This window comes from Salmo trutta, chromosome 1, assembly GCF_901001165.1.
Source record: "Salmo trutta chromosome 1, fSalTru1.1, whole genome shotgun sequence".
Taxonomy (NCBI): Eukaryota; Metazoa; Chordata; class Actinopteri; order Salmoniformes; family Salmonidae; genus Salmo; species Salmo trutta.
In genome coordinates this window covers 33,066,069-33,093,650 of record NC_042957.1, presented here as the reverse complement: position 1 = coordinate 33,093,650, position 27,582 = coordinate 33,066,069, and the positions used below count along the sequence as shown (strand labels likewise).

Genomic DNA, 27,582 nt, shown 5'->3' with positions numbered 1-27,582 from the left:
CTTAACTTCGTTGCCTGACGACTCAAACTGAATTCATCCGCTGTTCTACGTTCGCTACATACTTCAGTCTGAGACGGACGTCGTTGGAGTCGTTTGTGGTGACGTCAAAACGAGGGCTGTTGTACGAAACAAAGTCATCGGCGATCGGCTAATCTTTAACCAATCAGAGTATCAAAGCCAATGACACTTTTTCAAAACGCAGCTTTACCCACTTGTGTTCTGGCTCTGGCCCAACACAGTTTCTGAGACCAATCAGAATGGTTAGAATGTGTTTGATTTCTAGAAAATGTCAGGGAGGTACTCAGTTCCAGACTCATTGCGGAGAAGAAGCTAACGTCTGTTTGGCCGGAGCGAGGAGTTTGGGTAGCCAGGCAATGAACATAGTGCAATAGCCAGTTGAATCACATATCTCTAACTAGGCCTTGTAGCCCTGGTTGACTGGCCTCTTGTCTCTGTATGTGAGCAGGCAGGCCAGACTGCACTGGACCAGGCCAGAGACCACAACAACCCAGACATAGCTCTGCTTCTGACCAAAGCACCTCAGGTGAGTACAGGTTTACCCAGTCTGTCCAGCAGGGGCACCCAGGCAGTATTATTATTTTACTTTTACACCTCACATACCAACCTTATCTATATATTTATATAGAAAAAATGTATGCCGCAGACTGTGTTTGGACTTGAATTACAATACTTCAGGTGTTTGACTGGCGTTTTTATCTGTCTGAAATTCTCATATCTCCATAACGCCTACCTGACATCATTCCTGTGGGTTGGCAGTAAAGGTGTTTCTGCGTCAAGTGCAAGTATGGGCAGAGTCCATGGGAAACTGCTATAGATCTAGATAGGCACTGGCACTTGGAAGTGATAGGGAAATTGAGAGGCTAAACTAGTTAGCATTATTTGTGCTATTTTAGCTGTACCTATATCCCTACTTAATCAAGAAACCTTCCCTAATTGAATAATGTGCATTTACTCCATGTAAAGAGCTGGACAGGCTGAAGTAAACAAAAAACAGGACCTTCAACCAATCAATGGCTGTCAGTAAACTTAAAGCCTCAGTGAATAATAAGACTGGCCCTTAGTTCTCACACTGCTCTCCCTGCGTGTATTCAGGTCCAGAGCTTCACCCGAGGCAGGATTGTGAGGAAGAGGAGGGACAAGCTGAAGGCTGAGCGCCGAGCACAGTCTGTGCCCAGGGATGAGATGCTCCCCAGGAAGGTACAGTTAGCTGACCGTCTCACTCGTACCGCGTGCGCCAGCATATTATAACACAGATGCGGAGATGTTTGATTTTTGTTGTTCCTCACAGGACAGCGCATCTGCTGCCGACGACACCCACAGCAGCGACCTCGTCGCCCTCAAACACGAGGTGGTCGAGGCGAGCGCCAGCAAGGGCACAAACAGGAAGCTCAAAGAGAAGGTCAGCTATTACCTTAACCTTCTAAACAACCCGCACACGTTTACCCAGGTGAGATATGTTATCAATATTAAACAGATGGAATATGTAATGCGGTGTGATGTCGTTGCAGCCCTCGCTCTCCGACCCCCTCCGCCGGAATGAGAACAAACACGGAAAGAAGAGGCGGGGCCAACTGCGTGGCTCCTCCCCCCAGCCCCCGCCTCACAACTACAAGGCCTATCAGCTGTACACTCTGTACCGTGGCAAGGATGGCAAAATCATGCAGGTAGATAGAAAAAGAGCACACAGACGCCTGTGCTTTTGTTTTACATTTTTCACGTGATGCTATGATTTCATTATGCTTTCGCTTCACATTTAAAGTGCGTTGCTTTGAAAGCACTGTGAAAGGAGCTACTGTCAGAGATTTTCTGTCATGTTGAAACCTTGTAACGGTAGTAGAAAACACATATTTCAGTCGGAGCAAGGCCCCGCGACAGACTAACATCCTGTCCAGGAGGTGTACTTGTACATCTAGCTGCCTCATGCTACAGAAACATGATAGGCTCCTGTCCTATGGGCCATTCTGGCTCGGACAAGACTTACATACTTAGTAATTAATACAATTTCAGCCTGAGTTTGTGTCTGCTATCAAGTGGATCAGTGCCCGTGGTTTGTTTCTGTGTCCCAGGCGCCCATCAATGGCTGCCGCTGTGAGCCTTTGATCATCAAGCTGGAGAACCAGCTGGAGGCCACCAAGGAGGAGATGAAGACGGAGATCCACACGGTGCAGGACCTGATGAACAACAAGATGGGACAGTTGGACCGCAAGAACAAACATCAGGTACATAATAGACCAGGGTGCTGTTCATTAGGGCGTTTTCAACTTTTTGCAACGTAAACGGAAAATTGTAGCTTTCGACCTACATCCCACAAGCCTCTGAAGTCACAGCAGTGGATGTGGGGCAGGCATGCATTCATCATTTGCAGATTTTGCCTATTAATGAAATGAAGTGTAATGTTACTAAAGTCAAAAGCAGCTGTGAGCTTTTGTTTCACAACCGGCGTCTTGCATTAATCACGACAGCTTTATCAGGCTCGGGCATTTAACTATGTGGTTTGTGATTGTGTGGTTCTAGATCCGTGCCCTAGATAAGATGACAGTAGAGAGAGTTTCAGCGGAGAGGTCAGAGTGCCAACACAGGATCGACCAGAGGGCCACGCAGGAGAGACAGGAGGGGGAGAAGAGACAGGTAATACTAACAGCAGTGTCAACTCACTCAACACCGCAAGAGAGGCGGGTCTCAGATGGACTAAACACTCGTTCCTATACCTTCACGTGCCGTCATTAAACTTTTTAATTCAAGGTTGTCGTTAAAATATTACAACAATGCTTTAAAGTGACTGCCCAGTGTTTCCAGATTTCTATGAAATATGACTTATAATGACTTATATGAGTGAAATAGTTTTTCTTCCCAAATTGTATTAATTAGCTATGTTAAAAAGCATATTTTTATGTTGGAATGGTGTGTGCGTACCCCAACAACAGAATGTTGTAGGCGTATACCGGTCGTTAAAAATATTCACCCAAGTAGACAGCTGATTGGCCAGCTCATCCTCCTCTAGACCAGGGTTTCCCAAACTTTGTCCTGGCCCTCTCTGGCAACAGCTCTGGTGGACATACCTGCAGTCAGAATGCCAATTGCACGCTGTGGCATCTGTGGCATTGTGTTGTGTGACAAAACTGCACATTTTAGTGGCTTTTATTTTCCCTATCACAATGTGCACCTGTGTAATGATCATGCTGTTTAATCAGCTTCTTGATATGCCACACCTGTCAGGTTGATGGATTATTTTAGCAAAGGAGAAATGCTCACTAACAGGGAAGTAAACACATTTGTGCAATACATTTGAGAGAAATAAGCTTTTTGTGCGTATGGAAAATTTCTGTGATCTTTTATTTCAGCTCATGAAACATGGGACCAACACTATAAACTTTGCATTTATATTTTTGTTCAGTGCGGAAAGTATTCAGACCCCTTGACTTTTTCCACATTTTGTTAGGTTACAGCCTTATTCTAAAAATGATTAAATAGTTTTTTCCCCCTCACGCAATCTACACACCATACCCTATAATGACAAAGCAAAAACAGGTTTCTAGAATTTTTTGGCAATTTCTAAAAGAACAAATATGGAAGAATCACATTTACATAAGTATTCAGACCCTTTACTCAGTACTTTGTTGAAGCACCTTTGGCAGCGATTACAGCCTTGAGTGTTCTTAGGTATGACGCTACAAGCTTGGCACACCTGTATTTGGGGAGTTTCTCCCATTCTGCTCTGCAGATCCTCTCAAGCTCTGTCAGGTTGGATGGGAAGCGTTGTTGCACAGCTATTTTCAGGTATCTCGAGACATGTTTGATCGTGTTCAAGTCCGGGCCACTCAAGGACATTCAGAGACTTGTCCCAAAGCCACTCCTGCATTGTCTTGGCTGTGTGCTTAGTGTCGTTGTCCTGTTGGAAAGTGAACCGTTGCCCCAGTCTGAGGTCCTGAGGTCCACTCTGGAGCAGGTTTTCATAAAGGATCTTTCTGTACTTTGCTCCATTCATCTTTGCCTCGATCCTGACTAGTCTCCCAGTCCCGGCCACTGAAACATTCCCACAGCATGATACTGCCACCACCATGCTTCACCCTAGGGATGGTGCCAGGTTTCCTCCAGACGTGACGCTTGGCATTCAGGCCAAAGAGTTTAATCTTGGTTTCATCAGACCAGATAATCTTTTTTCTCATGGTCTGAGAGTCTTTAGGTCCCTTTTGGCAAACTCCAAGTGGACTGTCATGTGCCTTTTACTGAGGAGTGGCTTCCATCTGGCCACTCTACCATAAAGGCCTGATTGGTGGAGTGCTGCAGAGATGGTTGTCCTTCTGGAAGGTTCTCCCATCTCCACAAAGGAACTCTAGAGCTCTGTCAGAGTGACCATCAGGTTCTTGGTCACCTCCCTGACCAAGGCCCTTCTCCCCCGATTGCTCAGTTTGGCCAGGCATCCAGCTCTAGGAAGAGTCTTGGGGGTTCCAAACTTCTTCCATTTAAGAATGATGGAGGCCACTGTGTTCTTGGGGACCTTCAATGCTGCAGAAATGTTTTGGTACCTCGAAACAATTCTGTCTCGGAGCTCTAAGGACAATTCCTTCGACCTCATGGCTTGGTTTTTGCTCTGACATGTATTGTCAACTGTGGGACCTTACATAGACAGGTGTGTGCCTTTCCAAATCATGTCCAATCAATTGAATTGACCACAGGTGGACTCCAATCAAGTTGTAGAAAGGTCTCAAGGATGATCAATGGAAAGAGGATGCACCTGAGCTCAATTTCAAGTCTCATAGCAAAGAGTTTGAATACTTATATAAATAAGGTATTTCTGTTTTCGCTTTGACATTATGGGTTATTGTGTGTAGATTGCTGAGTATTTTCTTTTATTTAATTAATTTTAGATTAAGGCTGTAACGTAACAAAATGTGGAAAAAGTCAAGGGGTCTGAATACTTTCCGAAGGCACTGTATATACCCTGCTGTATCTCTGTCACAAAACCTTTTCTTGTCTTGGCCTGCCCTTCAAGCAGGCATCAGTGGTGAACGAGCTGAAAAACTGGTGCTTGGCCAAGCTCCAGAACATTGAGGTGCGTTTCACCGGAGACCCCCGCAACGCCAAGCTGCGTCAGTCCTCGTCCATGGCTGAAGGCCTGTGTGAGATGGACCCTGGGGGCCTCACTGTGCTGCCTGCAGGGGGGCCTGGGTGCAGCGTCGAGTGTCTGGCCCCCCACACCACTGACCTCACCGAGGGAGACCCCAACACGGCCGCCACAGAGGACCCCTCAGCCAATCACAACTTTGGGGTTCAGGTGGACAGCTCTCCAGGTACGGTTCAAAGAGAACTCAGTGAAATAGCCAGCGCTCCGAATTACTACTCTTATGCACATGCACGAACACACATACACAATGGAGAGGGAACTCATTTCACACAGATACAGGCTTATGTAAGCATTACGTAATCTAAGTATATTATTCTTAGGTCATACCCTTTTTTTAGAAGTAAATAACAGAGAATGTGGCCCAAATAGAACATTTTCACAGAAATGCCCAAAATATAAAGTTGCCTTTGGCAGGTTAATTAATTTATCATCCTAATCTATCACACTGCATTTGAAGATGGCAATCTCACTGGAACTAATTTGAATAATCATAAATGATTTATTGTGTGCCGTGCTCTGAGGTTGACTTTTTAATTCTAATTCACTTAATAATTGGCTCTCGGAAATCTCCCAGGCGGTGGTAAACATCACAAGCGAGAAAAGATCTCCCCAACTCCCGCTAAGTCCCTGTCCCCATCTCCCCAAGTGGTGCGGCCCAAGGAACGCTCGCTGTGTTGTACTGACCCCCGCAGGCCATACCAGGGACTGCAGGACATGGCACTGCTGGATTTGGCGCCGAGCATAGGCGGCAACAACCAGCGGGCCAGCAGCCTGTCCCCAGCCACCGAGCGCCGCTGCAGCAGCAGGCAGGACAAGGACTGCGACAGGGAGAGGGATAAAGACAGGGAGCGGGGCAGGGACAAGGGCAAGCACCACAAGAGGCACTCCCAGGGCAGAAGAACTAAGACCAAGGGGGACAAGGGGGCCTCGGTGGGGCAGGCCGAGGGGGCTCAGACTCTGGGGGTGTTTGGGGAGAGAGCCGTGGAGAGAGGCGTGGGGGAGGGCTTTGAAAAGGAGAGGGAGAACATGCACGCCCTGGAGGTGACACAGTACTTCTTCGAGGCGGTGTCGACCCAGATGGAGCACTGGTATGAAAGGAAGATCCAGGAGGCCAGGTGGCAGGCGGACCAGCGTGCTCAGGCAGACAGGGCTTCCCTGGTGGAGAGGATCACCTACCTGGAGGACGAGCTACGCATGCTCAGGACTAACAGGCACGACGACAGCTAACACAGGGACGCCACTGCAGAGTATAGAGGTATACCTTCAGAACAGCAACAAAATTACAGATGGCACCCTGGATCAACTGGACCCACTGACCAAAAAAATTGTCATTGACTGAATTTAGCAGATTTAATACTTTTGGTAAATAATGTCATGCAACAGTAGAAAATCATCTGTATAGTAACTTATTTTAAAGACATGTTATGGCATGCCAGACTATTCAGCATAATGTGGTCTTGTTATTAATTTGTTTTGGGTAGCTCCTGTGTTTGTAAAACTGATAGTTATTTATAATGTATTATGTCATGGGGCCATCACGGAACTGGTACACACACACACACACACCTGGGAACAATGTCACGCTGTCATTAAGTCAACATGCCAATACTCCAGTGCTTTTTATCCTGTGATGAGAAAGTCTTATGTGAAGGATTCTGGAGGTTTGCTTGTGGAAAATGTGGGTCATTTTTTGTGACGTTCTTAATTTATATTCAAATGAGAGAGTAGAGAAAGACAAACGCAGACAGCAGAAATAGTTGAGGTAACTAGGATGCTTAAAATATCAGTAGAATACGCTACTGCAAGCTTTTATACAGATATGTGACTTACAAGGGTAACAGAACTCAAGAGAACACAGCCAAACTGGCACTGTCTTAACTAGTAAGAAAACTATAGTATTCATAACCTTTACTCCAACCCACTACTGTATATTTCTTTAATGGTAAAAACCATATCATCCTACTGCTTGTCCTTTAGCACTAAAATGAGGTACTGTTAAGAAGAACCATTTTGCATGATGGAAAGTCTGTTTTTATCTTCTGAAATAGACCTGTGCAAACAGTATATAGTTAGTGCTGATGTGTGACATTTGTTCTGTTCAGATGCGAGGTTGTGGTACATTGATGTCTTTGTTGATATGAACACACATTCTGTGTAGTAAAATAGATATCAAATGGATTTTGTAAAAAAAAACTAGAGACAAACTACAAAATGTATTTTTGTTTTATGTCCAACATGTACATAACATATTTCACGAGGGTCATCTGGACACAAACAGCTTTACAATAGCCCAACATGAGAACGATGGTATTATGTCAGACATGATCGCAAATGGCATATCACACATGGCTCTCACAGCGTTCCTCACAAGTGATTTGAAAGCGTCACCACTGCTAGACATGTAGATGGCAACCATCTGATATGGTCCAAATCACATTATGAACGGCAACGAGCTGGTCGGGGCCAAATGCCAAGGTGCTTCCACAGTAAGTGGTGTACTTGTCCAAGTACTGATTCCTATGGCTTTCACAGTCCATTTGAGGCAGCATAGAAACGCTTCTGGCATTCACTTCCAGGATAAATCGGTGGGTTACCTTAGCCCCAGACAGGTGACATTACTTCTTAACGTTAGCCAATGCAAGGGATGACTGTAGCTCGTCATGATGCATGTTTGCCTGTGTGATCATCATTCGGATGGCGTCCTAGATATACGGAGACAACGAAGGTTAGAACAGGGATAGAACGCAGAATGACGTCATTTCAGACCTTATCTCACCTGATTCGTGCTGTTTTTATTCCTCTTGAACTCATCTCTCGCCCAATCCCTCAGGTATTTTCGGTCTCCCTCGTCTGGCACTTGTCTGATGGTTCTCATCATGTTTCTGTAGAGACTCAACACTTTCTGCCTCTGTATAAACTAGAAATAGACCAGAGGAAGCAAAACAAGCAAGCTAGCTAGCAAGTTATCTGGCTAATTTATCAACAATCATATTAGCAGAACAATTTGCTGAAGGAGAAAACGTTAACAAAAAAAAAGGCATAGTATTAGCTACTTAGTGAGGATATTACACTTAAGACCAAATTGTCAGATGAGCTAACTAGAGCTGCTGCTGAAATGCTAACGCTAGCTAGCTCGCTCATCATGCTGCCACGGCTATTTCCCAAGTGTGAATGAAAGAGAACACCATCTAGTTGGCAGTGGTAGTCGAACCGCATGGTTTACAGGTCATGATACCGACAAATATGTATTTATTACCTGTTTTAATGTAAGTGCTGCCGCGGGTAACCTTGAGCTAGCCATGATGTGAATTGTAGCAAACATGGTTGTAGAGGCAGCTCAAGCTGACCTGTTTTGGCAGTCAACATATAGAAATATAAATGTCGCCCTCTTGTGGGGCGGAGTATTATTGAAAATCGATTTCTTTAGGGACCATAAAATACTGTATGTGAATTGGCTACTACCAAATACAGTACATATTAGATAAAACAACGTGCTCAAAACACAGATTAAAAAGTTTATTATCATCATACAATGTATCATGTCATATGATGTGATTTATGGATGGTATGAAGAAAAAAAAACTTCCATGAATATCATATGTTTACTTATAGTTACAACTGTGTTCCATATGGCCACAGCAATGACATTTCCTAATGGTGTCTTCGTGTCAGTGAATGAACCTTATCTACAGTAAGATGTAGTGGATATGTCTCTTAGACCAGAGAAATGCCATCGATTGGAGCGTTTATCAAAATTGTTATTAGCAGTTCTTGTGCTTAAAATTTTCCCAAAAACCTTGACCTTTAATGAGAGAGAGGGTTAAGCTTTATATGAATAACACATTTGGGCAGAATGATAATTTCCATGTAAACAATGGATTATTTTATAAGCACATGGGTGTTAAGTGAGATGCAATAAGATTTCTTCAAGGCACAATTTTTGGGATTACTTTAGAAATGGATCAAGACCATATCGGCATGCTTTTGTTTTGCCATGATATAACGAAAAGGTGTGCTTTTGTTCTTTTTTTGTTCTTTACAGTTGTCCAAAAACAACTTCATCACAACACTACTGTCAGCTCCATACATTATCGGTTGATGTGTTCACATGGAAGTAGAATGACTTGATGATGAGCATGTAACACTGAAAACATCCATACAACATGAAGGGGGTTATAGTACACAGGGGAAAGAGGTACAGCATCTCTTCACTGAGGTTGTTTACGCGGAAGGGAATCACATTTTGTATCCTTTTCTAAATCATTTGTTACAGACGTGCAAGTTAAAGCAATGCTTATTACATTACGAAAGAACTTCCAGAATCCCCCTGGCCTGAAGTCAAGGACTCAACGGCGGAAGTCGCTATCAAACTCTACAGTCTACTAAAATTACAGTAAAAAAAATGAGATAAAAAGGCACGTACACAGCGGCAAGTCCGTCTTTCTTTGTGAGTCCCATTTTGTTTTTTGAGTCCGTGTGTTGTCGAGAGGCTAGCAGCAGAGTGGCGTTGTGCGGTTGGTTGCTGCCTTCTAAGATGGCTTCTACTGGTCGGTTGCCGTGACGAGTTCGAACCACTGCCTCAGCGCGTCACTCAGGGTTTCTGGCAAGGCGTTGACGTCCCGCAGGATCACGTAGAAAGGGAAGGGGAACTCCTCCATGTAGGAGCGGATCTCAGGCATCTCTCCTGGACCTTTGAAGATGGGCACCTTGATGTCCAGGATGGAATCCTGTAGAAAAATGACAAAGGAAACACCAAAGGGAACAGTTCTATATGAATATCATATCTTATAGTGATTTGATTATTCACATTAACAAATGTATCATGTAAATTAGATGTTGCATTACCATCCACAGTCCTTGATACATAACATGGATTCCATCTAAACCAACTTAAGTCCCTTACCCTGGAGTTTGGGTTGTCGAGCACCACGAAGATGACGAAGACGTTGGCGCTGCGAGCCGCCTGCACAGCCGCCGTCACCCTCTCCTTCCCCTCCAGGAAGAGCCCTCTGCCGTCCGACACAATGAGCAGCAGCTGGGCTGTCTCTGTGGGGGGGAGAGTGGGGGAGGGAGGGAGGGAGACAAGGAGGGGAGGGAGAGTGGGACGAGAGCGAAAGAGGGAGTGAGAGAGAGGAGGCGGTCAGTTTACACTTGCACCACAATGGCCCTGGGTGTCTGCTTACAGGTTCAAGTCCTCTGGGCTGCAGAGGGAGAGCAGTGAAAGCTCAGATACCAGCTCTGCACTGTGATCTTCACCACGGCTCCATAGAGGACATGTTAGCTTCACCAGGGGCACTGTAGCAGGAACAATACCCTGCCTTTGAATAACAGTCATTGTGATCTACTCTCCCACTGTTTCCCTCAGGGCTTGTTTGTTGGACATCAAATACACCCAGGGCACGGACCCCATAGGCTCAGAGTACGATGCAATCAGCAGGCGTTGATTATTATGTGAACTCATTACTGTGAGGTATAGTGGGCTCTAAACCCACTTGAATACATTAGCAAATGAAGAACGGACTTGGGGAGGCCGTTCTCTAGTATGGTAATCATACTGAATAGTCTTATTGCATTGATCAAGTGAAAGGAGATGCTGCACCACCGCAATACATTACCTGTGTTCATGGATCCAGGGCTGTGTTGCTTAGCTGCTACAAACATGTTGGCTGAGGTCTCCAGGAACTAAAGGACATGAGCACAATGTGACGGTCAGTCTCAAACAGGAGTACCTCACTAAATAGATGTCATTTAATATCACAGACGGTAAACAAATGGGCTCGGAAGGCGTTCAATTCATGAAAACAAAGATATCAAGCACAACAACAAACAAAAAAACAGCGGGACCCCACCTGGGCTATCCTGGTCTTTTTCTGCTGGAACTGACAGAGCCTCAGTATCCTGGCGCCAGACTGGTCGTTAAACTGTTGCTGGAACGGATGGAGCAGCTGCACCGTCTCACCGAAGCTGAGGTGACAACCAAAACATTTCACAGATGTAACAGCACTGTCTGGGGAAGAGCAACACCTGGACATCAATATTCGTTCATCTACAGAGGGCCGCTCCTCTCACCTGCACACGGACACCTGCCCGACCTCCAGGAGAGTGAGAGCGTTGACGATAACAGACAGGGATTCAAAGGCCAGCTGTGACACACGGGAGACAGAGGGGAGACATTAATGAGACATTGTCTGTTCCCCAAATGGCATTCTATTCCCGATATAGGGCACTACTTTTGAACAGACACCTATGAGGCCCTGGTCAAAAGTAGTGCACTGTGGAGGGAATAGTGTGCCATTTGGGATTTATACATTGTTCCTGCAGCAAACTGACTAAGGCAGCTAGACTCGGAGCGGCTGGTCGGGGGGCCAAAAAGAGATAGTATTTGAAAATGATAATTTCATACCTTCATTACATTGAGACACAATCAGGTCTCTTTTTTTATTTGTGGGAATACTTGATCAACAGATGTCTTAAATTAAACACATTTGTAGCTTAATTCCTGGTGATTTGATTATTTTATTTTGCTAAAAACTTTGGGGGGCCAAATAAAATCCCTTGCGGGTCGGTTTTGGCCCACGGGCCGCCTGTATCCCCGCTCTAAGGTTATTGTATTATTGTATCCACTCATCCCTCTGAGAAGGCCTACTGTACCTGTTTGGAGTGGTTGTCCACCATGCTGGAGGAGTCGTCCACGGCCAAACAGATCTGGTACTCTCTCTTGCTGGGCTTGGTCCTCCTCAGCCAGATTTTGTCTTTACGGAACTGACTGGCGATGTAAGGGATCACCTTTCGCATGTTCAGACGTTTCCCTGTGCGGAAGTCTCCTCTGTGACACAGCGAGAAAACAGAATAATATTTTTTTTTGAATATTTGTACTGAAATTAAAAATAAAAAACGTTATTTAAAAATGAAAAGAAAAAATAGAAATGAATGAATAGAAAAGGTTGCAAAAGCCTGTTCCTCTTCTAGTCTGTGAGTGTTGTCTAATAGTCGACCAATGATCATGCTCCCTGAATGATCTAGGGGTTGCGGTAGGTACTCACTTGAGCTTGGCGGCCTGCGTGGGCTCTAGGATGAGACGGAGCTGCTCGCACAGCTGCTGGGACAGGGCCGAGGTCAACGTCTGGTACTGGTGCCACATGGCTGCCGCTGCACTCTCCTATAGGGCAAGACCACGGCATGAGTTGCACATCTCAGTTTCACACAGAGATCTGAACTTCTAGTGGTAGGTAATGGGAACAGAAAATGACAGGGTAAATAGTGTCCGGTGTTAGGAATGTTTTGCAGGACATCCAAAGTGCCGGTACCTCCTCCCGGTCTCCAGGGGCCTGTTTCATCCAGACTTCCAGCTGCAGCTCCATCTCCCTCCTCAGCTCCTCTGGGTCGCGGACTGGGTTCTGGGGACACACAGACATTCAGCTAATCTTATACGGAGCGCTCCAGAGCTTTCTGACAGATCTGTTTCATTAGTAGCACAAAGCAGGTCTCGGATCATCTCTCGGGTACCTGCAGTGTGTCCATCAGCAGCTCTGGGACGGTGTGGAAGGTAGACTCTGTGCTCCTCTCTGGGTGCTCCTCGTCACTGTGACCCCGTGTGTCTTTTGGCCTCTCCTCGTCCTCCTCACACTGCCTCTGAGCCTCCAGCTCTCCGCTGTCTAGACCTACAGTGGAGAACAGACACAGTAAGACACACGAACAACAGGCAAACGCGCACACACACGACATGAGTAGATGGCTGGAGCACCTTTCTGGGACGCTCTGTTCGACTCCAGCTTCTCTGGCTTCAACTCCTGCGCCTCAACAGCCTGCAGGTCCTCTTCCTGCTCCTCTGTATCCATAGCAATGTCCTCATCCTCTTGGTCCTCCTCTTGGGGGGCTCCGGCTGGTTTCTGCTGGTCTGCACTGGCAACATCTGTAACATGTCAAGAGACCATGGTTTTAGAACGGTACCGGTTGTCGTCTCCGACCATCGTCTTCCGACGATGATAAAAGTGTGAAGTGAACTCCGCGGTATGGATATCTGTGCAGCTCAGTGTTCTGTGGTGCGTTGCTGCTTCACCGTATGTCTGTGTGTCGTAGGCGGTCTCTCCCTGTTTGATGTGCTCGTACAGGTCCGACTCCTGCCGGGCCTCAGTCTGGTTGCTCTCCTGCGTCTTCTCCGTACTGCTCTCCACTGTTCGCAGGCGCTTGCTGATGCGCTCGTTGTAGTCGCCCGTCGAGCGCTCGTTGTCCGCCTGCCCAGGCTTCCTCTTGAAGCTCTGGAACAGCCAATTCGGAATTAGAACCCATTTGGAAATATATTGCTCATCTTAAAACACAAAAACGGAATTGTAGCCCGTTTTGAAATGTTCCGGTCTCACTTCAACTCAAGAACACACTGCAGAGCAAACCCATTCTATGGAGGGCCCGAGTGTCTGTGGGTTTTAGTTTTTTCCTTTCAATTAAGACCCAGACAACCAGGTGAGGGGAGTTCTTTAGTAATCAGTGACCTTAATTTGTCAATCAAGTACAAGGGAGGAGCGAAAACCCGCAGGCACTCGGCCCTCCGTGGAACGAGTTTGACACCGGCCGGAGAGATTCGTTGACCAGACATACCTGTGTCTTGCTCTGGCTCCGTTTCTGAGAGGACATCCTTGCCATGAGTTTGGACTCGTGTCCCTCTGACTGACTGGCATCAGCCGCTCCGCTACCGTGCTCCTGGACAACAACAACAACACAAGAGGGTCAAATGTGTGGATTTAGACATTTACACGGGCTGTAAATGGGTTGGGTGAGGTGGGCGTGTACCTCTTTAGCTTGGTCTCTCTCGGATGCTTCTCCTGCCAGCTCCACGGCCGTCTCACTCTGGACGTTCTCCTCTCCCGTCTGACCGTCCGTGTTGTGCTCCTTCCTCTCTGCCGACTCTGGCTGCTCCTCATCCTCACCCGTACCCTCCTCTTCCTCCTCCTGTGGGCAATGACGAAGAAAGGTGTTAAACACCCGACTAGCAAAACAATCTGTTCTAGGTACATCTGAATCCCCAATGTGCAAGAAAAGACAAGTCAAACAACCTTTGGTTTCTGGCCTTCGTTTGCAGGGATGGCCATGTCCTCCTCTTTCCCAGCCTCCCGTCCTTCGTCCTTCTCCTCCTCCTCATCCTCCTCGGCCGCCTCTTTGTCCTCCTCTGTTTGTTCTCCTCCACCTCCCTCTTCCTCCTCAGTCTTGGGTTCTGGTTCCTGGCCTTCCTCCTCTCCTTGTTTGTCTGTCTGATCTTCAGCCATCTCTTCCGCTCCTCCCTCCTCATCTTTCTCTGCTCCCTCCTTCTCGTCCAGCTCCATGGGCTTCGCGTCAATGTCGAACGGGTTTTCCTCTGGAGGAAATAAACAATTGTCAGACACTGGTTCTGTGGTGTCTCCACCTGTTCCTCTCAAATAGTATTTATTATCTTTCTAATTATTTAGCTGCGCTTCAAAGGAAAGTAAAGCTAAAAACACGATTGTCCTGTTTTATTAAAGATATTTCCACGCGGAGGTCAAAATAACTCTGAAATTGATAATGCCATTTTTGTGCAAGATCTATTTGGAAACAAATGCTAGGAATTTCAGCCTGTTCGGGTGGGTTGGAACTTTTGGCCCACATCCTGATCTGATTATAATAGACCAATGACTGTTCATCTGGGTAAGGGGGTGGGCTCTACACCTATCAGCCAATCAGGGATGTAAATATCTTCAAATGTGTTTCCTGAAGCCCACAAAATCAGACTGAGCATTTCAAGGGCCAAAGGAGGATCAGGGAAATATATATTGGAGTTATTTTCATTACATAAACACAGTAATTTATTAGACAAAGTGATGATTTAAAAATAAAATTACAGAGACTGCATGGGGGCTTTAATTAAGCTTGCCTGGCACAATGGACCCAATGGAATAGTCCCAAAGTGCAAACCCTGCCTACCTGGCACTCAAACACTGAAAGTATTTGAAAGAAGACAAATAATATTTGAACCCAGGTATGTTCCTCTCCTCCCCTGTTGACCCCTGACCCTTGCTGAAGCCTCACCTTCTCCCTCTCCCTCCTCCTCGTCCCCAACCTGCTCCTCCTCCTGGTCCAGGTTGAGTTCATCAGGCAGGTCCATGGCCTCTGGGTCAGGCTTCTTCTCCTGCTTCCCGTGGTACGGGTCCACCTCGTTCTCATCAAACTCCCGCTGGAACACACAAACAGAAAAACTCAATCAGATACGGTCTGGCAGTCCTGCTAAAACACACACCCAACTACAGCCTGAGATTTAGTGGCCGCATGCTCATCACACAGCCAGGGATAGTTTGACCAAACTACTGGTCTTTCGAAGTAAACATCGTTTCCTAGTTAAAGCGTACCTCGTCCCCTTGTTCGTGGATCTTCTCCTTTTCCTCCTCGTCCAACTGTTGGTCTTTGTCGTCTTTGTTCTTGTCTTTTTTGGGGTCAGCTGCATCCAGGTTGTCGTCCTTGGCGACCAGTTCTGATTCCCCCTGAAGACAAACAGAAGAACAATTACTAAACAACGAATACAGTAGCATGCTGACTGGTCGCAAGTGGTAGATACCGCACTCGCTGTCAGATATGTGAACAGTTTAATCCAATTCTTTCTCCCCGTACCTGGTCCATTCCTTGGCCTGACTCCTCCTCGTCACTGCCCTCCTCTTCTTCGTCATCCTCATCATCACCCCACATCCTCTCATCCAGCGTGTCCGTCTGGCCCTCGCCCAGGTCACCCATCTTCTTATCCAGATCTTCATCCTCCTCTTTGTCAGACTCCTCCTCATCATCTTCACCTGAAAAGGAATAACCAAGAGCGCTTTGCGACGTGAGACCAGGGTTGGGTTTATTAGGGCATGAAACAGAAAACTGTTTTGCAACAGACAATGAAAATGAGCATTTTAATTGGACAAATTGGAGGTAGTCCCTTAATGTTTCAGTCTATTTTCTCCCGTTGCTGCCTAATGAACATGACCCAGGAGAAAGTTCAGACTGCCACGAGGCTGTGCGTTAAAGAGGTCTGTCGTCCCACCTGGCTCTTGCTGGTCTCCATCATGCATCTGGCCGTCAAAGTCCTCGGACATCTCGATGGCGTTGTCTTCCTCCTCAATGTTCTTCTTGTCAGGCTCCTCCTCCTTCTTCTCCTGGCCTTCCTGGAACGTGTCCTCCACCTACGACAGAAACGGAACAGTTTTAGCTAGCGAAACGTTATAACCTTTGGGGTGAATCCCAACTCTCACCGAGTATATTGTTTTTACTTAGTCATGTATTGATGTCAGTGGGAGACTAAGTGAAATGAGACTTTAGTGGAAGTTAGGATTCGGCCTTTCATTAGCAACGCTAGTCAAAAAAACATAGATCTTATAGTGTCTGCATTATGTTGTCATTCTTGTAGGCGTCACCTGCTCTTCATTCTCGATCTTGTCGCTGACGTCTTTGGTGCCCTCTCCCTCTCCGATGCCACCGCCCTCATAGTCATGGAACTCTGTGGCCCCCTCTCCGTCCCCTCCCTCCATCAGCTCCTGGGGTAGACAGAAGCCCTGCAGGACAAGACAACAGGACAATCAACAAGGGAAAAAAAAGCAGCTGTACTGTAGGCACCGCCGCAGCGTAGGTAATTTACCCAAACAGTAGGAATAAACAGGTACTGAAACTACAGTTTGTCCTAATGTTTTAAAGCAGATCCCAGTAGAATGGATACAGTACCTTCTGGGCTAGCTCAGTGAAGATGCCGGCCAGGACAGAGAGCAGTTTCCCAGTGCTCCTGTGGGCTCCCAGTGACACGGCCAGATAATAGCGTACCAGCTCCGAGTACAGCCCCAGCATGGGCTCCAGACGCGCCAGCAGCCTGCACGCCTCACTCAGCTCCTAAAAACACAGCACACGGGACAAAGCAGTAAAACAGAAGGTCAACGGTGACGTATGAATTTCACGAACAAAGCAAATCTGAAAACGACAGGACATCATCGTTCAGAAAACCTCAGGAGAAAGAAATAATGATCTCCTATGGCGACTTTGACATGGTTGGCTACCTTACAGAACCGTTGCGTTTTAGTATTATATCTCCACTACACTAGAGGGCGGTATAGGCTACAGTATATGCTGTGTGACTGCACCCACCTGGAGCTGGTGAGATGGACAGGAGTCTCGGTGGACCCGGAGTCTCTCCACTAGCTGTTCCAGCGTGTCGCTGACATCCCCCAGCGAGAGAGACGCCACCTCTGCTCCTAACTCCTCCTCCAGCAGGCGGCTCAGGTGACCAGGCTTCAGCAGGTCCTCCTGGGGCGCCTCCTCCTCACCTTCTGGAACAGATACGACAGGAAATGACATCCCCATTCCCAATCAATGACCAACACACTTCACAGAACCCTAGGATTGATCACGTTAATACATCTTGGCCCAGTCTCACTCTGGCTTGCCTGGGTCGCTTTTTAGACAGTTCTCCTACAGGAGAATAACCACACAAGGACACAAAGTAAAGCCCCTCCCAGTTTGTCCGTTTTGGTGCCTAGTGAATATGACCCAGGTGTGTTATTGGAGGAAGACAGCAGGGGGTCTTCTCCTCACCTCTCTTGGTGTCTGTCTGCTGTTCTCCCTGCTGCTCCCCCTCCCTCCTCTTCACCAGGGTCTGCACGGCAACCAGCACAGCGTTGATGGCCTTTTCAAGTTCAGCAGAGAACTCTGAGCGGAATGTTTGCTGGTAATCTGAGGGGGGGGGGGGGTTTGGAAGAGGTGGAGGGAAAATTATTTTAACAATGCAATAACACTTTGATACAATTTTAACACCAGTGTAATACACTTTTTTTTTTTTTTTGAAACGGGCATTATAATATACATGCGACTGATTGATTAACTAAGCATGATCGGTCTGTTTTCACCTGCGTCTCCGTGGCCCAGGGAGAGCAGCTGGGTCTTCCAGGTGGTGAACTCCGTCAGGGCGGCCTCCACCTCTCCTCTGACGTACTGCAAGCCCCGGGTCAGGCCAGGCTGGGTGTCGGCCGTGCCCTCGGGGGTGGTGAACAGCTGCTCCACCGCGGGCATTTGTGCCGTCACGGAGCCCAGCCGGTCATAGCCCGAGCAACACACAGAGAAGTGGCTCCTGGGGAGATGTGGAGGAAAGACAAAGCTTAATGGTCTTACCTGTGTTAAGTTCCTGTTTAGTACTATCGGTATTCCTAATGCCATCTTGTGCTCCTAGGCCTTACCAGGAGTGCAGCGCCCCCTGTGTGGACTGCAGTGCCACTGCATCCAGCTCCTCCTTCAGGCTCTGGGTTTGACCCAACATGTCCGCCACACGCTGGCTCAGCTGGCTCCAGGCCGGGTCTCCCCTCCTGAGCAGACACCCAGGGGGCTTCCTCTGAGACGCCAGGGGGGACGGGTACCTCAGGGTGGGCTCCCTCTGCCCGCCTGACCCGTCAGTCTGATGGGGGCCCTCAGGGCAACACTGCAGCAGCCAGGAGAGCTGTTGGAGGAGGGTGACACACTGCACCGACAGGCCCTGGGCCTTGATCACCCAGCCCTGGAGAGACGCCTGGGGGGGAAGGCCACCAGCGTCCTCATTGTGGGCCCGGAGGTGAGCCTGGATGCCCTGAACACTGACTGTTAGCCTCCTGCATGTGTTAGAGGGGATACAAGCCAAAAGCAGTGTTAGAATGACAACTACAGATAGAGATCCTCAAGTTGTCTCCCAAATAGAACCCTATATAGTGCGCTGCTTTTGACCAGGGCCCTATGCGGAATAAGGTGCCATGTAGGGAACAGGGTGCCATTTTGGACACAACCATACCAAGAGATACACAGATCCTCTACCCAAACTGTAAGCTCTGAGGTGTAAGGTCATAGGTTAGAAGTTAAGGTTCACCTGTGTTGGACCCACTGCTCCGTGAGCTTGGCCAGGCGTCGCCTCTGTCTGAGCAGCAGCTTGAACAGGTGGGAGGAGAAGCCTCGGCACCGATCAATGTTCCCAATCCCCAGCTCCTGGAACACACACACACACACACACACACACACACACACACACACACACACACACACACACACACACACACACACACACACAGTTCAAACTACGTGGTTTAGAACCCATTTAGTGACAACATTTAGAACACACAAAATAACCGATATACCGCAGTTGCAATGAAGTCAATCTGTCGGTCATTCCATTTCAGCCTTTCACCTTAGCAGCGCTCTGGAGAGCAGTCATCATGGCCGTTCTGCGGGCCCAGGAGCGGTAGAAGTACTTCTGACAGCCGTCCCACGCGGCGCTCATCTCGGTAAACAAACTGAAAACAGACACAGTTCCATGCCACAGTCAACCAGGTACTCCGTGACGTACCGCACAGCTATTCAAAGACGTACCGCACAGCTATTCAAAGACGTACCGCACAGCTATTCAAAGACGTACCGCACAGCTATTCAAAGACGTACCGCACAGCTATTCAAAGACGTACCGCACAGCTATTCAAAGACGTACCGCACAGCTATTCAGAGTGTAATATTTCAGGTGTGTGTGTGTGTGTAGCAGCCAGGTGTGAGCGTCTTGTCTTACCTGTTCTCGGCCTGCTCCTGGGTCCTGACTGCTGCCAGGGCGGTCTGCAGCTCCAGCGGCTGCAGACACAGGGTCTCCTCTGGGTCCGCTGTCCTGTTCCAGTTCAGGCCCTTACGGTAGGACAGACCTGCACGAAGACAGCAGCACCGTCAATAAAACTCCGGTCATAAAATACTGTACAGTATCAGTGTTCTACCACACTGACATAAGATGTACTTGGGATACAAAGTCTATGTAGAGGGAGTCACCGATCTCAGCCAGCATCTTGAAGAGGTCAGACAGAGCCCTCTGCTTCTGCTGGAGGATGTGTTTGACCTCGGACTTCTGCTTCTCCTTCTCAGCTTTCAGGTCGATCGTGAGGCTCTGGAGGTCACGCAGGTTGCTGATGATCTCCCCTGAAATAAAAACCACAAATACCTTAGTCAAAACTACAATCATGGAGGGACTTTTTCAACAATCTAATCCGAGGCAGTAGAACTTCAGCAAACATTTCTCATCCAAAACCTTTGATATCTTTGGTTTTTCTCATTGTCATTCGTGATGGATTCTCAACGAGGCGGTACAAGCAGACGTTTCTCATCTAAAACTTGTGAGGCCATAGTTTTTCTCCAGCTCTTACCGGTGAAGACGTCCAGGTCCTCAGAGAGCTCGGGCAGGGGGTTCTTCTTCACCAGGGTCACACACATCTTCCTCATCTTCCTGGTGAGGAGGGGAAGACGGCCCTGCAGAGATGAGGGCTCCACACCTACCAGGTCCTCCTCTGGGGACTCACTCTGTAACACACACACACACACACACACAACACACAAGCACAGTCATTGCCAACATCAGAATGGATAACGATACTGGTCCAAACTGTCATTTTATGAGTCAGAAAAATAATGTTTTTGTGTCAGATTAGAGTGATTGTGGCTATAGGGTGGTTTGTACTGCACCTGTAGGTCTCTGGCCTTGCCAGGGAGGGCGTTCTTCAGGGCATGGTGAAGCCTGTGCAGCGGGGTGTTCTCTTGGTTGGCATCCACACTGTCCAGGCTGGCACTGCCGCCCTGCTCCATCAGTGCCGGGGCACACGGCCCGCTCAGCGCTGCCTCAAACTTCTTCACGAACTTGAACAGGGTGCTGGGAAACCATAAGAGTGGTGGACATTGTCATGTATTGACTGGATTGTGATCAAGCTTCAAATGGTACGGTTTAACGGTCATTTGTTTAATAAAACAAGAAAATGAGGATCTTTTATTAACAGGCAGTCTTACCGATGGGTCTTGTCCACCGACTGTTTGATGGACCAGAAACTGACGTCGTTCCACTTGGAGATCTTCACAAAGTCCTTGAGCTCCTTCTCAATGGGCTGGCGGAGCTGAGTGACTTTGGTCTGGATGCATTCTGAGAACTGCGTGTAGTACTTGTGCAGATTCCATAGGAGACTGCAGAGAGGTTCTGTGAAAGCAGGAAGGAGTTCCTAGTCAGGACTACATCTGCACGTTTGAAAAAGGTGAACACCAAGTCAACCGACTTAGCGCAGACTACTGTGTGTAAAGTGTGCGAGGTGACGCTGGGTTGGGTCCCACCTTTTCCGTGCTGGCTGGGGGCCAGGAGGAGGTGGCAGTGGAAGCTGAGCAGCATGGCCAGCCGCGTGTGGTACTCCCCTAGAGTGGACCCCTCCATGAAGGCCTGCAGCGTGGACGACACCGTGGACAGGGACAGACTCTCCAGAGACAGATCGCCCTCTACTGGAGACAACAGAGGACAGGGAGAGTTAGCTGGCTAATACTCCAGTGTTCATTAGGACATGCAATGGAAAACGCTTTGAAACTTTTTTTCAACGGAAACAAAAAAAAATGGTTTCTCTTATTGGACAGGTCCAGGTAGTCCCTTCCTGTTTTAGTCTGTTTACTTCCGTTCGGTACCTTATGAATGTGACCCAACATTTTCATGGATGTGCAATAGGTACCTGTGCTGGTGTCCATCCTCTGCTCCTCCAGGTACCTCTCAACCAGCTGGTAGAGGGAGAACCAGTGCTTGGTGGATCTCTCTGTGTGACGCTTCAAGGCGTTGTCCAGACTGCTGGACCAACAGCTGTTGAGGCGTAGAAAGAAAGAAAATAGAAAGGCCTTAAAGTCTAGCGGGTTGTGGGAAACCGGATCCATTTTTCACCATGTCAAAAAGCATACTAATTTCTCACCACGTCTACACTACAATAACTCCAACAGAAAATGTTATTATACGCGTGATAAAAAAAAAGGTAACAGTATCATAACCAGGAGTATAACCCTGCCTGCTTTTTCTGTGCCTTACTTGAGCTCCAGTTTGCGCCACTGGATGATGAGGTTAGTGACAGGCTCCAGCTCCCTCCTCAGAGAGACCTTGCGGCTGGCGTTGTTCTCCCAGTCCTGAGGAGGGCAAAGGGGGTGAAGTTAGAACAGGGTTAGGGCCATGATAGGAAGATATGTCCCAAATGGCACCCTATTGCCTTTACAAGGCACTACTTATGACTAGGGCTCAGGGCTATAGGGAGACATTTGGGGAGTGGTTATGAAGCCCAGTCGGCTCTGGGATTCAAACCAGCGACCTTTCGGTTACTGGCCCAACGCTCTTAAACTGCTAGGCTACCTGCCGCCGCTGGATAGCCTGGTCACAGGTCTGTTTGTACGGTCTTGCCAACTCCTATGGTCACGACAGCACAGACATACTGGATCTAGGACCAGGCTAAGAGAGGGAGCGTAACAGCAGTAGTGGCAGGAGGACGCACCTGGGCTTTGCTGAGCAGGATCTCCAGGCCGTTGAGGAACTTGGCCAGTGGGCTGGCCAGACTGAAGCCCATGATCCTCTCCATCACCACCGTCAACTGGAACAGAGAGACGGACGCGCGCTCAGCAACACTAAACACCTGAGTTTTTACTGTCAGGTTCTTATTTTATCAGAGTGAATATCTCACGGACACTAGAGAAGCTTAACCAAGTTGAATTCTTCCCGAAAGGGTCGTGACAGCTGTAATTCAGACAACCAGACATTTCTCACCCGTCACAGGTATATATATATATATCTCCCACTTAAAGACACTCCTCCTTCTCTCCAATCCTTACATCTTATGGTTAAACAGGAAGAGGGTAGTAAAACCCGTCTTACTCCCTTCAGGGGATCTGACCTCAACCCCTCCTTCGCCTTATCCACAGATGTTCATCTGCTTCCCGTAGAGCAATCCTTTGATCTCCCGTCCACCCGGCACATTCCACAGCCACTCCGTCTTTCTACAGATCTCACGCCTTTATATAATATGCGTCTGATCTATCATGTCTTTAATGTTCAATTTCTCTCTCGTGAAAGCCTTATGTTCCGCACGGGAATGAAGTGGATTAAGTATCATTCATTTAAAAATAGCACTTAACTACTAAGATCAGTGAACCCTTACTAGGGGATATGAGATACGAGACACTTATAAGCCCATAGGTTAGGTCAGTCATGGCTCTTTACCTGCACTAGGGCAGGGTGCTCCGGCCACTCCTCCAGCCTCTGTCTGACAGCCAGGGCCAGCTGTTCCAGTACAGGCAGACACAGGCGGGCCTCGCTCATGTTGGGCTGCTGGTAGAAGTCATAGGGCCCGTCTGGCTGGAGGGTCAGGCCCTCGGGCCCCGGGGTCCCCTGGACAGTGTTCTGGAGCAGGGCGCTGAGGAGCAGCTGGGTGCCTGTCATCTGCTGGTCCATCTCAGAGTCTGAGGGCCACGATGGGGGAAATGCCGTTTTAGACAAAAGTCATAATGTCTTAACACAGCAAACAGTAGATTTATGGAAATATTCTAAAGAGAAGAGCAGGATTCAGTTAAATCATAGGATAACATGCCTGTAGGCAGGGCTTAAAAGTCCCGACACCTCTCAATTTCAGCTTTTGCGTAATTGTGTAGATATAAATACAGACATGGCGTGACTAAGTGTACTACCCACCCATGAGATGGTAGAAGCGTGACATCACAGGGGCTGTGGTCTGATAGGAGGAGACCAGAGCTCGGATGTGATCTCTGCTGTGATTGGCTGGAGCACTGGCCTGGTACCACAGTGATTGGGTGTAGCCCAGACAGAGGCGTTGATGGACCTGTACCACAGTGTTCATACAGGCTGGAGACAGGCAGCCAGCTTCGCTGGGATCTTCTGTCACTTCCTCCTCCTCTGGCTCTCCCCTGTCTGCCGGTCCTTCCAGACTGGGCTGGGCAGTGATGTCAGAAAAGTCCTGAGGGGAGGGAGAGAGAGGGAGAGAGAGGGAGAGAGGGAGAGAGAAGAGAAAGTGAGAGAGAGAGATGAGAGAAAGTGAGAGAGACAGAAGAGAAAGTGAGAGAGTTAGAGAGGCAGGTTGTTTACGGTTGCAAAAGTTGACTAGGTGATAGTGAAATGTAACAAACTAAAGAGAGAGATTACATTGGATCCATTGGCTAGCCCTGAAGTGACTGTACCTTGTTAAACTGGGGGAAGCAGCGTCGGAAGTCTCTCTCCTCTTGCTCGTCCTCGCTCAGGCCCGTTCCGTGGAGTCTGCTGCGGTGACGGTACAGACTGGCCTCGAGCTGCTCTCTCTCCCGCGCACGTCTTTCCTGCTCGTCCCACTCGTTCACCAGAGCCTGGACATACCGCGTGACAAACAACATGAACACTGGTTGGTCCACCTGACTATCAATCAATAAGATCAACAAATGCCAATCAAAAAGTCGACATCCAATGTTATCCAATCAAAAGTTGTGACGCCCACCTGACAGATGTGTCTGAAGAGTTTGAGTGTGTCCTGGCTGAGCTGGCCTGTGAGGAGGGCGTGACACTGCAGGTACAGCAGAGCATTCAGGAGTAACGTCCCTGGCTCTGGGACCACGTGATCTGGGTCCGGCTGGGGCAAGAGCTTCCCTAGGCCCCTCAGAACATCCATGCAGCCCCTGGAGCACAGGTAGTCTGCCCTGGCCAGGTAAGAGGGCAGGCTGGGGGAGATGGAAGGGAAGGCCAGTAGGCAGGACACCAGCTTGGGCAGGCCAGGAATGGGGGTTAGGGAGGAGTCCACCTGGGATGCCACCAGCCTCATGCCGTGCCGGAGCTGGAGGATGGCGGTCCTCAGGGGCCCCACCACGTCAGGGTACAGCGGGTACTCCTCCACCAGCCTCTGGGCGAAGCGGTGCTGCGATGCCTGCCACACAGCCTCCTCCTTCAGCAGGCCCTGAGTCCCCGACCTGAATTTGGGGCCGCTCCCCTGGAGGGCTTTCAGCAGGTGGGAGAGCATGTCTTCCACAGCGGCCGGCTGGCCGATGCTGCAGAGGTAGTGCTGCAGCTCCTGGAACAGCCTGCCGTACTGGGGCTCGTTGGGCCTGCAGGCCTGCTTCCTGGAGAGCTCTGCTATCTGCTCCTTCAACTGCTGCATACGGATCCACAGGTACCTGCGAAAACAGAGACAATCACGTTTAAAAAGACCCCAATCTGGCAAAAACCAGTCAACCAGAACTATCTGTGGCCAAATGCGTAATATGTTGCCATGGTGTCTGTGGACACATTGAGTTCTGATACTGCGGACGGTTGTTCACCTGATGCGAGGATGCTGGAAGCCGTCGGTGGTGCTGCTCTCCTCCAGCTCAACTCCGGTCAGCAGCTGAGAGGACAGACTGCGTCCTCGCCACTCCTCCTGCAGCAAAGCCAGCTGGGAAAGAGAAGAAAGGGACACTGTCGACGTCACATATAGGGGAAGAGAATGACACTCAACTCCAATGTTAAAAAAAGACCAGACTTAATATCTCCTGTCATTACTACACTCTACAAGGTTGAAAGGATTAAGAGAATGCTGCATTGACAGTGGCCCACCTCCTCCTGGGCGTAGTCCAGCTTGTAGGCCCTCTTCACGGCCGGGTCAAAGATGGTCTGTGGGGTCCAGGTCTTAATCTGCAGCAGGCCCATGTTGACCCAGAAGACCCCGGAGCGGACCAGCTGGCTGAAGCCCTGGACGCGGATGGAGCCCTGGACCCTGTTCTGGACAAACTGCTGCAGGCAGGTGAGGAGGGCGTCCAGCAGGCCTTCAGGGAGCAGGTTGGGGGGCAGGAAGTCCCTGAGGGCGGTTTGGACCTCCTGGGCAGCTACCAGAGGGTCCTGGTCCTCCACCAGGCTCTCGCAGGTCTCGGTGTAGCCCTCCTGCAGCCCTGGGGGGAGCAGCTCTGACAGGGACTGTAGCTGCCTGCGCAGCACCACGCCCTGCAGCCGCAGGTCAGTACTCCTGAGAGAACCAACAGAGAGAGGGTGAGACAGAGATCATCTAGCCGAGTCAAATGGATATTAATAGATATGCACCAAAACCACAGATTGTGTGCACCACTCTTGATATAGGTAGGGTAAGGAGTTTTCCTATTGACAGTGTCAGCGTTCTATATGATTCCTCTCTATAAGCCTGAGGTGCACGTGTCTTTCTCCAGCGCGTGTACCTGAACTCGGCCAGGGCCGGGACAGCCATGTTGTCCCACAGCACGGCGGTGACGTCTTGGAGCTGCTCGGTCCTCTCCCTCCACTCCCCCAGGGTGACCCGGGACGAGGACAGGAGGGACGTCCCCGTGGGGTCCCAACGTCCCCCTGTCTCGCTGCTGCTAAGAACCCCTAACATGCACCTGGACCACACAGCTTTGCTCAGCATGTCAGGACCCTGGAGGTGACGCAAGGAGAGTGAGTGAACGCCTCATTTATGGAAAACTCAAATCCAATTAAATAATTCACTAAATCTCGTCCACCAGTCGGCTCTGTATGTGGTACAACTGAGGTTAAGAAGTAAGAAGGTTAAGAAGTAACATATTGGAATCAGAATGGCAGGAAATGGAATTAAATTCAGTGATGTAAATGGGTCCAAATCCTGATGCACAAATCAAACCAACATCATTGACATCAACCCACATTGAGATTGTTTTGGCAAGCTGTGAGCCTCTCTAATATCATACATGTTACATTAGCTACCATTTTTTCAGGTCCCAGAGGTGACTTGGATGATATCATCTGTCCCTCAGGACACAGGGGGTCCCACTTCAGCCAGCGCTCGGGGTCAGCGGTCACACTGCTGCTCCACAGGGCCCACAGGGCCTCTGACAGCAGATCGCACCACACAAACTGCAGCTCCTCCACAGGCTGGGAGGGGAAATGCAGGCAGGCACCACAGTCAACAACGCATGACACAAAACCACATCGTCTGTTCTGTTTGAGGCACAGGTACAGGGATGTCCTCTTGAAGGACGACACAACAACACGATAAATCAATCATACTGAGGGTGAACTGGTTGAACCACTGACCCGGTCACTGCTGAGGAGGAACCAGAGAGGCTGGAGCTGGCTGACGTTCATGGGGGTGGACTGGAGACAGAAGCGCAGGTGTTGGGAGACCTCGCGACGCAGGCTGTCCTCTGACTCCCTGTCCCTGTGGGCAAAAGTCAACACTAGCTAGTTATCGATACAACTACGTGACACGACAAACGTATTTTTGATGGCGTTATTGCTGCTTTTGTGTGAGGTTTCTAATATGCCAAAGATGACACATTTGAAACGCTACATACTTTCAGGCATGATTTCAAAATCGGATTCAGTAAAGCAAGATAATCCTCCATCCGTCATGAAGTGTACTTCCTCCATTGAGCCAGTTTGGCCGTCCTCTTACCCCTGTGTGAGAGCCAGCTGCAGCAGGTCGGTGCTGAGCCTGAGCTGGTTGAGGACGGCCAGCTCCTCCATGAGAGGCCAGAGCTGGGCCCTGCGGCTGAGCTGCTGTAGCACCTCTCTACAGGGAGGGGCGCTGTCCCCCTGGTCCCCCTCGTCGTGCATGGAGGAGGGGCGGACCTCCAGGAGGCCGCACGAGGTCATGTGATCCTGCTGCTGCTGGACGCACGACACCAGCCTCTCTAGGACACCTGGG

The 27,582-nt window shown here is 48.9% G+C and overlaps 3 protein-coding genes across 9 annotated transcripts in view; 1 reads left to right on the top strand and 2 right to left on the bottom strand.

Annotated features, from left to right (window-relative positions):
• Positions 1 to 7,351, top strand: part of ankrd6b (ankyrin repeat domain 6b) — a 61,585-nt gene extending 54,234 nt beyond the window's left edge. For 4 of the 6 annotated variants that reach the window (XM_029753979.1, XM_029753966.1, XM_029753971.1 and 1 more), the window contains 8 exons: positions 467 to 544; positions 1,114 to 1,218; positions 1,310 to 1,420; positions 1,530 to 1,685; positions 2,088 to 2,240; positions 2,536 to 2,649; positions 5,015 to 5,312; positions 5,721 to 7,351. In XM_029753979.1, the coding sequence (XP_029609839.1) occupies positions 467 to 544; positions 1,114 to 1,218; positions 1,310 to 1,420; positions 1,530 to 1,685; positions 2,088 to 2,240; positions 2,536 to 2,649; positions 5,015 to 5,312; positions 5,721 to 6,373 (1,668 nt within the window). In that variant the 3' untranslated portion in view covers positions 6,374 to 7,351. The remainder of the gene's footprint in view (positions 1 to 466; positions 545 to 1,113; positions 1,219 to 1,309; positions 1,421 to 1,529; positions 1,686 to 2,087; positions 2,241 to 2,535; positions 2,650 to 5,014; positions 5,313 to 5,720) is intronic. The other 2 variants (XM_029753986.1, XM_029753960.1) reach the window with 1 other exon arrangement.
• Positions 7,352 to 7,353: 2 nt separating this feature from the next.
• Positions 7,354 to 8,512, bottom strand: lyrm2 (LYR motif containing 2). The gene is made up of 3 exons (XM_029754001.1): positions 8,403 to 8,512; positions 7,923 to 8,063; positions 7,354 to 7,848 (listed from the first exon to the last, which is right to left on the bottom strand). The coding sequence occupies exons 1-3, from the start codon at positions 8,466 to 8,468 to the stop codon at positions 7,762 to 7,764; spliced, it is 294 nt and encodes a 97-aa protein (XP_029609861.1). The 5' UTR covers positions 8,469 to 8,512; the 3' UTR covers positions 7,354 to 7,761.
• Positions 8,513 to 8,647: 135 nt separating this feature from the next.
• Positions 8,648 to 27,582, bottom strand: part of LOC115194308 (midasin) — a 43,960-nt gene continuing 25,025 nt past the window's right edge. Inside the window, exons 57-101 of one of the 2 annotated variants that reach the window (XM_029753940.1) lie at positions 27,331 to 27,577; positions 26,970 to 27,093; positions 26,640 to 26,807; positions 26,120 to 26,334; positions 25,509 to 25,914; positions 25,235 to 25,347; positions 24,421 to 25,090; positions 24,131 to 24,292; positions 23,628 to 23,910; positions 23,160 to 23,398; positions 22,438 to 22,533; positions 21,984 to 22,078; positions 21,640 to 21,764; positions 21,257 to 21,418; positions 20,942 to 21,125; positions 20,624 to 20,807; positions 20,308 to 20,461; positions 19,937 to 20,083; positions 19,689 to 19,815; positions 19,317 to 19,422; positions 19,002 to 19,117; positions 18,346 to 18,750; positions 18,019 to 18,239; positions 17,708 to 17,845; positions 17,261 to 17,439; positions 16,847 to 17,008; positions 16,543 to 16,680; positions 16,173 to 16,311; positions 15,761 to 15,936; positions 15,502 to 15,633; positions 15,185 to 15,329; positions 14,197 to 14,495; positions 13,934 to 14,092; positions 13,742 to 13,843; positions 13,206 to 13,404; positions 12,891 to 13,058; positions 12,653 to 12,807; positions 12,454 to 12,543; positions 12,190 to 12,305; positions 11,798 to 11,972; positions 11,216 to 11,289; positions 10,996 to 11,110; positions 10,762 to 10,828; positions 10,050 to 10,192; positions 8,648 to 9,873 (exon numbers count right to left, since the gene is read on the bottom strand). In XM_029753940.1, coding sequence (XP_029609800.1) covers positions 9,688 to 9,873; positions 10,050 to 10,192; positions 10,762 to 10,828; positions 10,996 to 11,110; positions 11,216 to 11,289; positions 11,798 to 11,972; positions 12,190 to 12,305; positions 12,454 to 12,543; positions 12,653 to 12,807; positions 12,891 to 13,058; positions 13,206 to 13,404; positions 13,742 to 13,843; positions 13,934 to 14,092; positions 14,197 to 14,495; positions 15,185 to 15,329; positions 15,502 to 15,633; positions 15,761 to 15,936; positions 16,173 to 16,311; positions 16,543 to 16,680; positions 16,847 to 17,008; positions 17,261 to 17,439; positions 17,708 to 17,845; positions 18,019 to 18,239; positions 18,346 to 18,750; positions 19,002 to 19,117; positions 19,317 to 19,422; positions 19,689 to 19,815; positions 19,937 to 20,083; positions 20,308 to 20,461; positions 20,624 to 20,807; positions 20,942 to 21,125; positions 21,257 to 21,418; positions 21,640 to 21,764; positions 21,984 to 22,078; positions 22,438 to 22,533; positions 23,160 to 23,398; positions 23,628 to 23,910; positions 24,131 to 24,292; positions 24,421 to 25,090; positions 25,235 to 25,347; positions 25,509 to 25,914; positions 26,120 to 26,334; positions 26,640 to 26,807; positions 26,970 to 27,093; positions 27,331 to 27,577 — 8,006 coding nt within the window. In that variant the 3' untranslated portion in view covers positions 8,648 to 9,687. Of the gene's footprint in view, positions 9,874 to 10,049; positions 10,193 to 10,761; positions 10,829 to 10,995; positions 11,111 to 11,215; positions 11,290 to 11,797; positions 11,973 to 12,189; positions 12,306 to 12,453; positions 12,544 to 12,652; positions 12,808 to 12,890; positions 13,059 to 13,205; positions 13,405 to 13,741; positions 13,844 to 13,933; positions 14,093 to 14,196; positions 14,496 to 15,184; positions 15,330 to 15,501; positions 15,634 to 15,760; positions 15,937 to 16,172; positions 16,312 to 16,542; positions 16,681 to 16,846; positions 17,009 to 17,260; positions 17,443 to 17,707; positions 17,846 to 18,018; positions 18,240 to 18,345; positions 18,751 to 19,001; positions 19,118 to 19,316; positions 19,423 to 19,688; positions 19,816 to 19,936; positions 20,084 to 20,307; positions 20,462 to 20,623; positions 20,808 to 20,941; positions 21,126 to 21,256; positions 21,419 to 21,639; positions 21,765 to 21,983; positions 22,079 to 22,437; positions 22,534 to 23,159; positions 23,399 to 23,627; positions 23,911 to 24,130; positions 24,293 to 24,420; positions 25,091 to 25,234; positions 25,348 to 25,508; positions 25,915 to 26,119; positions 26,335 to 26,639; positions 26,808 to 26,969; positions 27,094 to 27,330; positions 27,578 to 27,582 lie in introns of both variants that reach the window. The other variant, XM_029753931.1, reaches the window with a different exon arrangement.

Coding starts and splice junctions, on each gene's coding strand:
- lyrm2 (XM_029754001.1), bottom strand. CDS start 8,468: ATGTTTGCTACAATTCACATCATGGCTAGCTCAAGGTTACCCGCGGCA. Junction 8,064..8,402: donor CAGCACTTACATTAAAACAG/GTAATAAATACA, acceptor GTCTATTTCTAG/TTTATACAGAGGCAGAAAGT. Junction 7,849..7,922: donor ATAAAAACAGCACGAATCAG/GTGAGATAAGGT, acceptor CCGTATATCTAG/GACGCCATCCGAATGATGAT.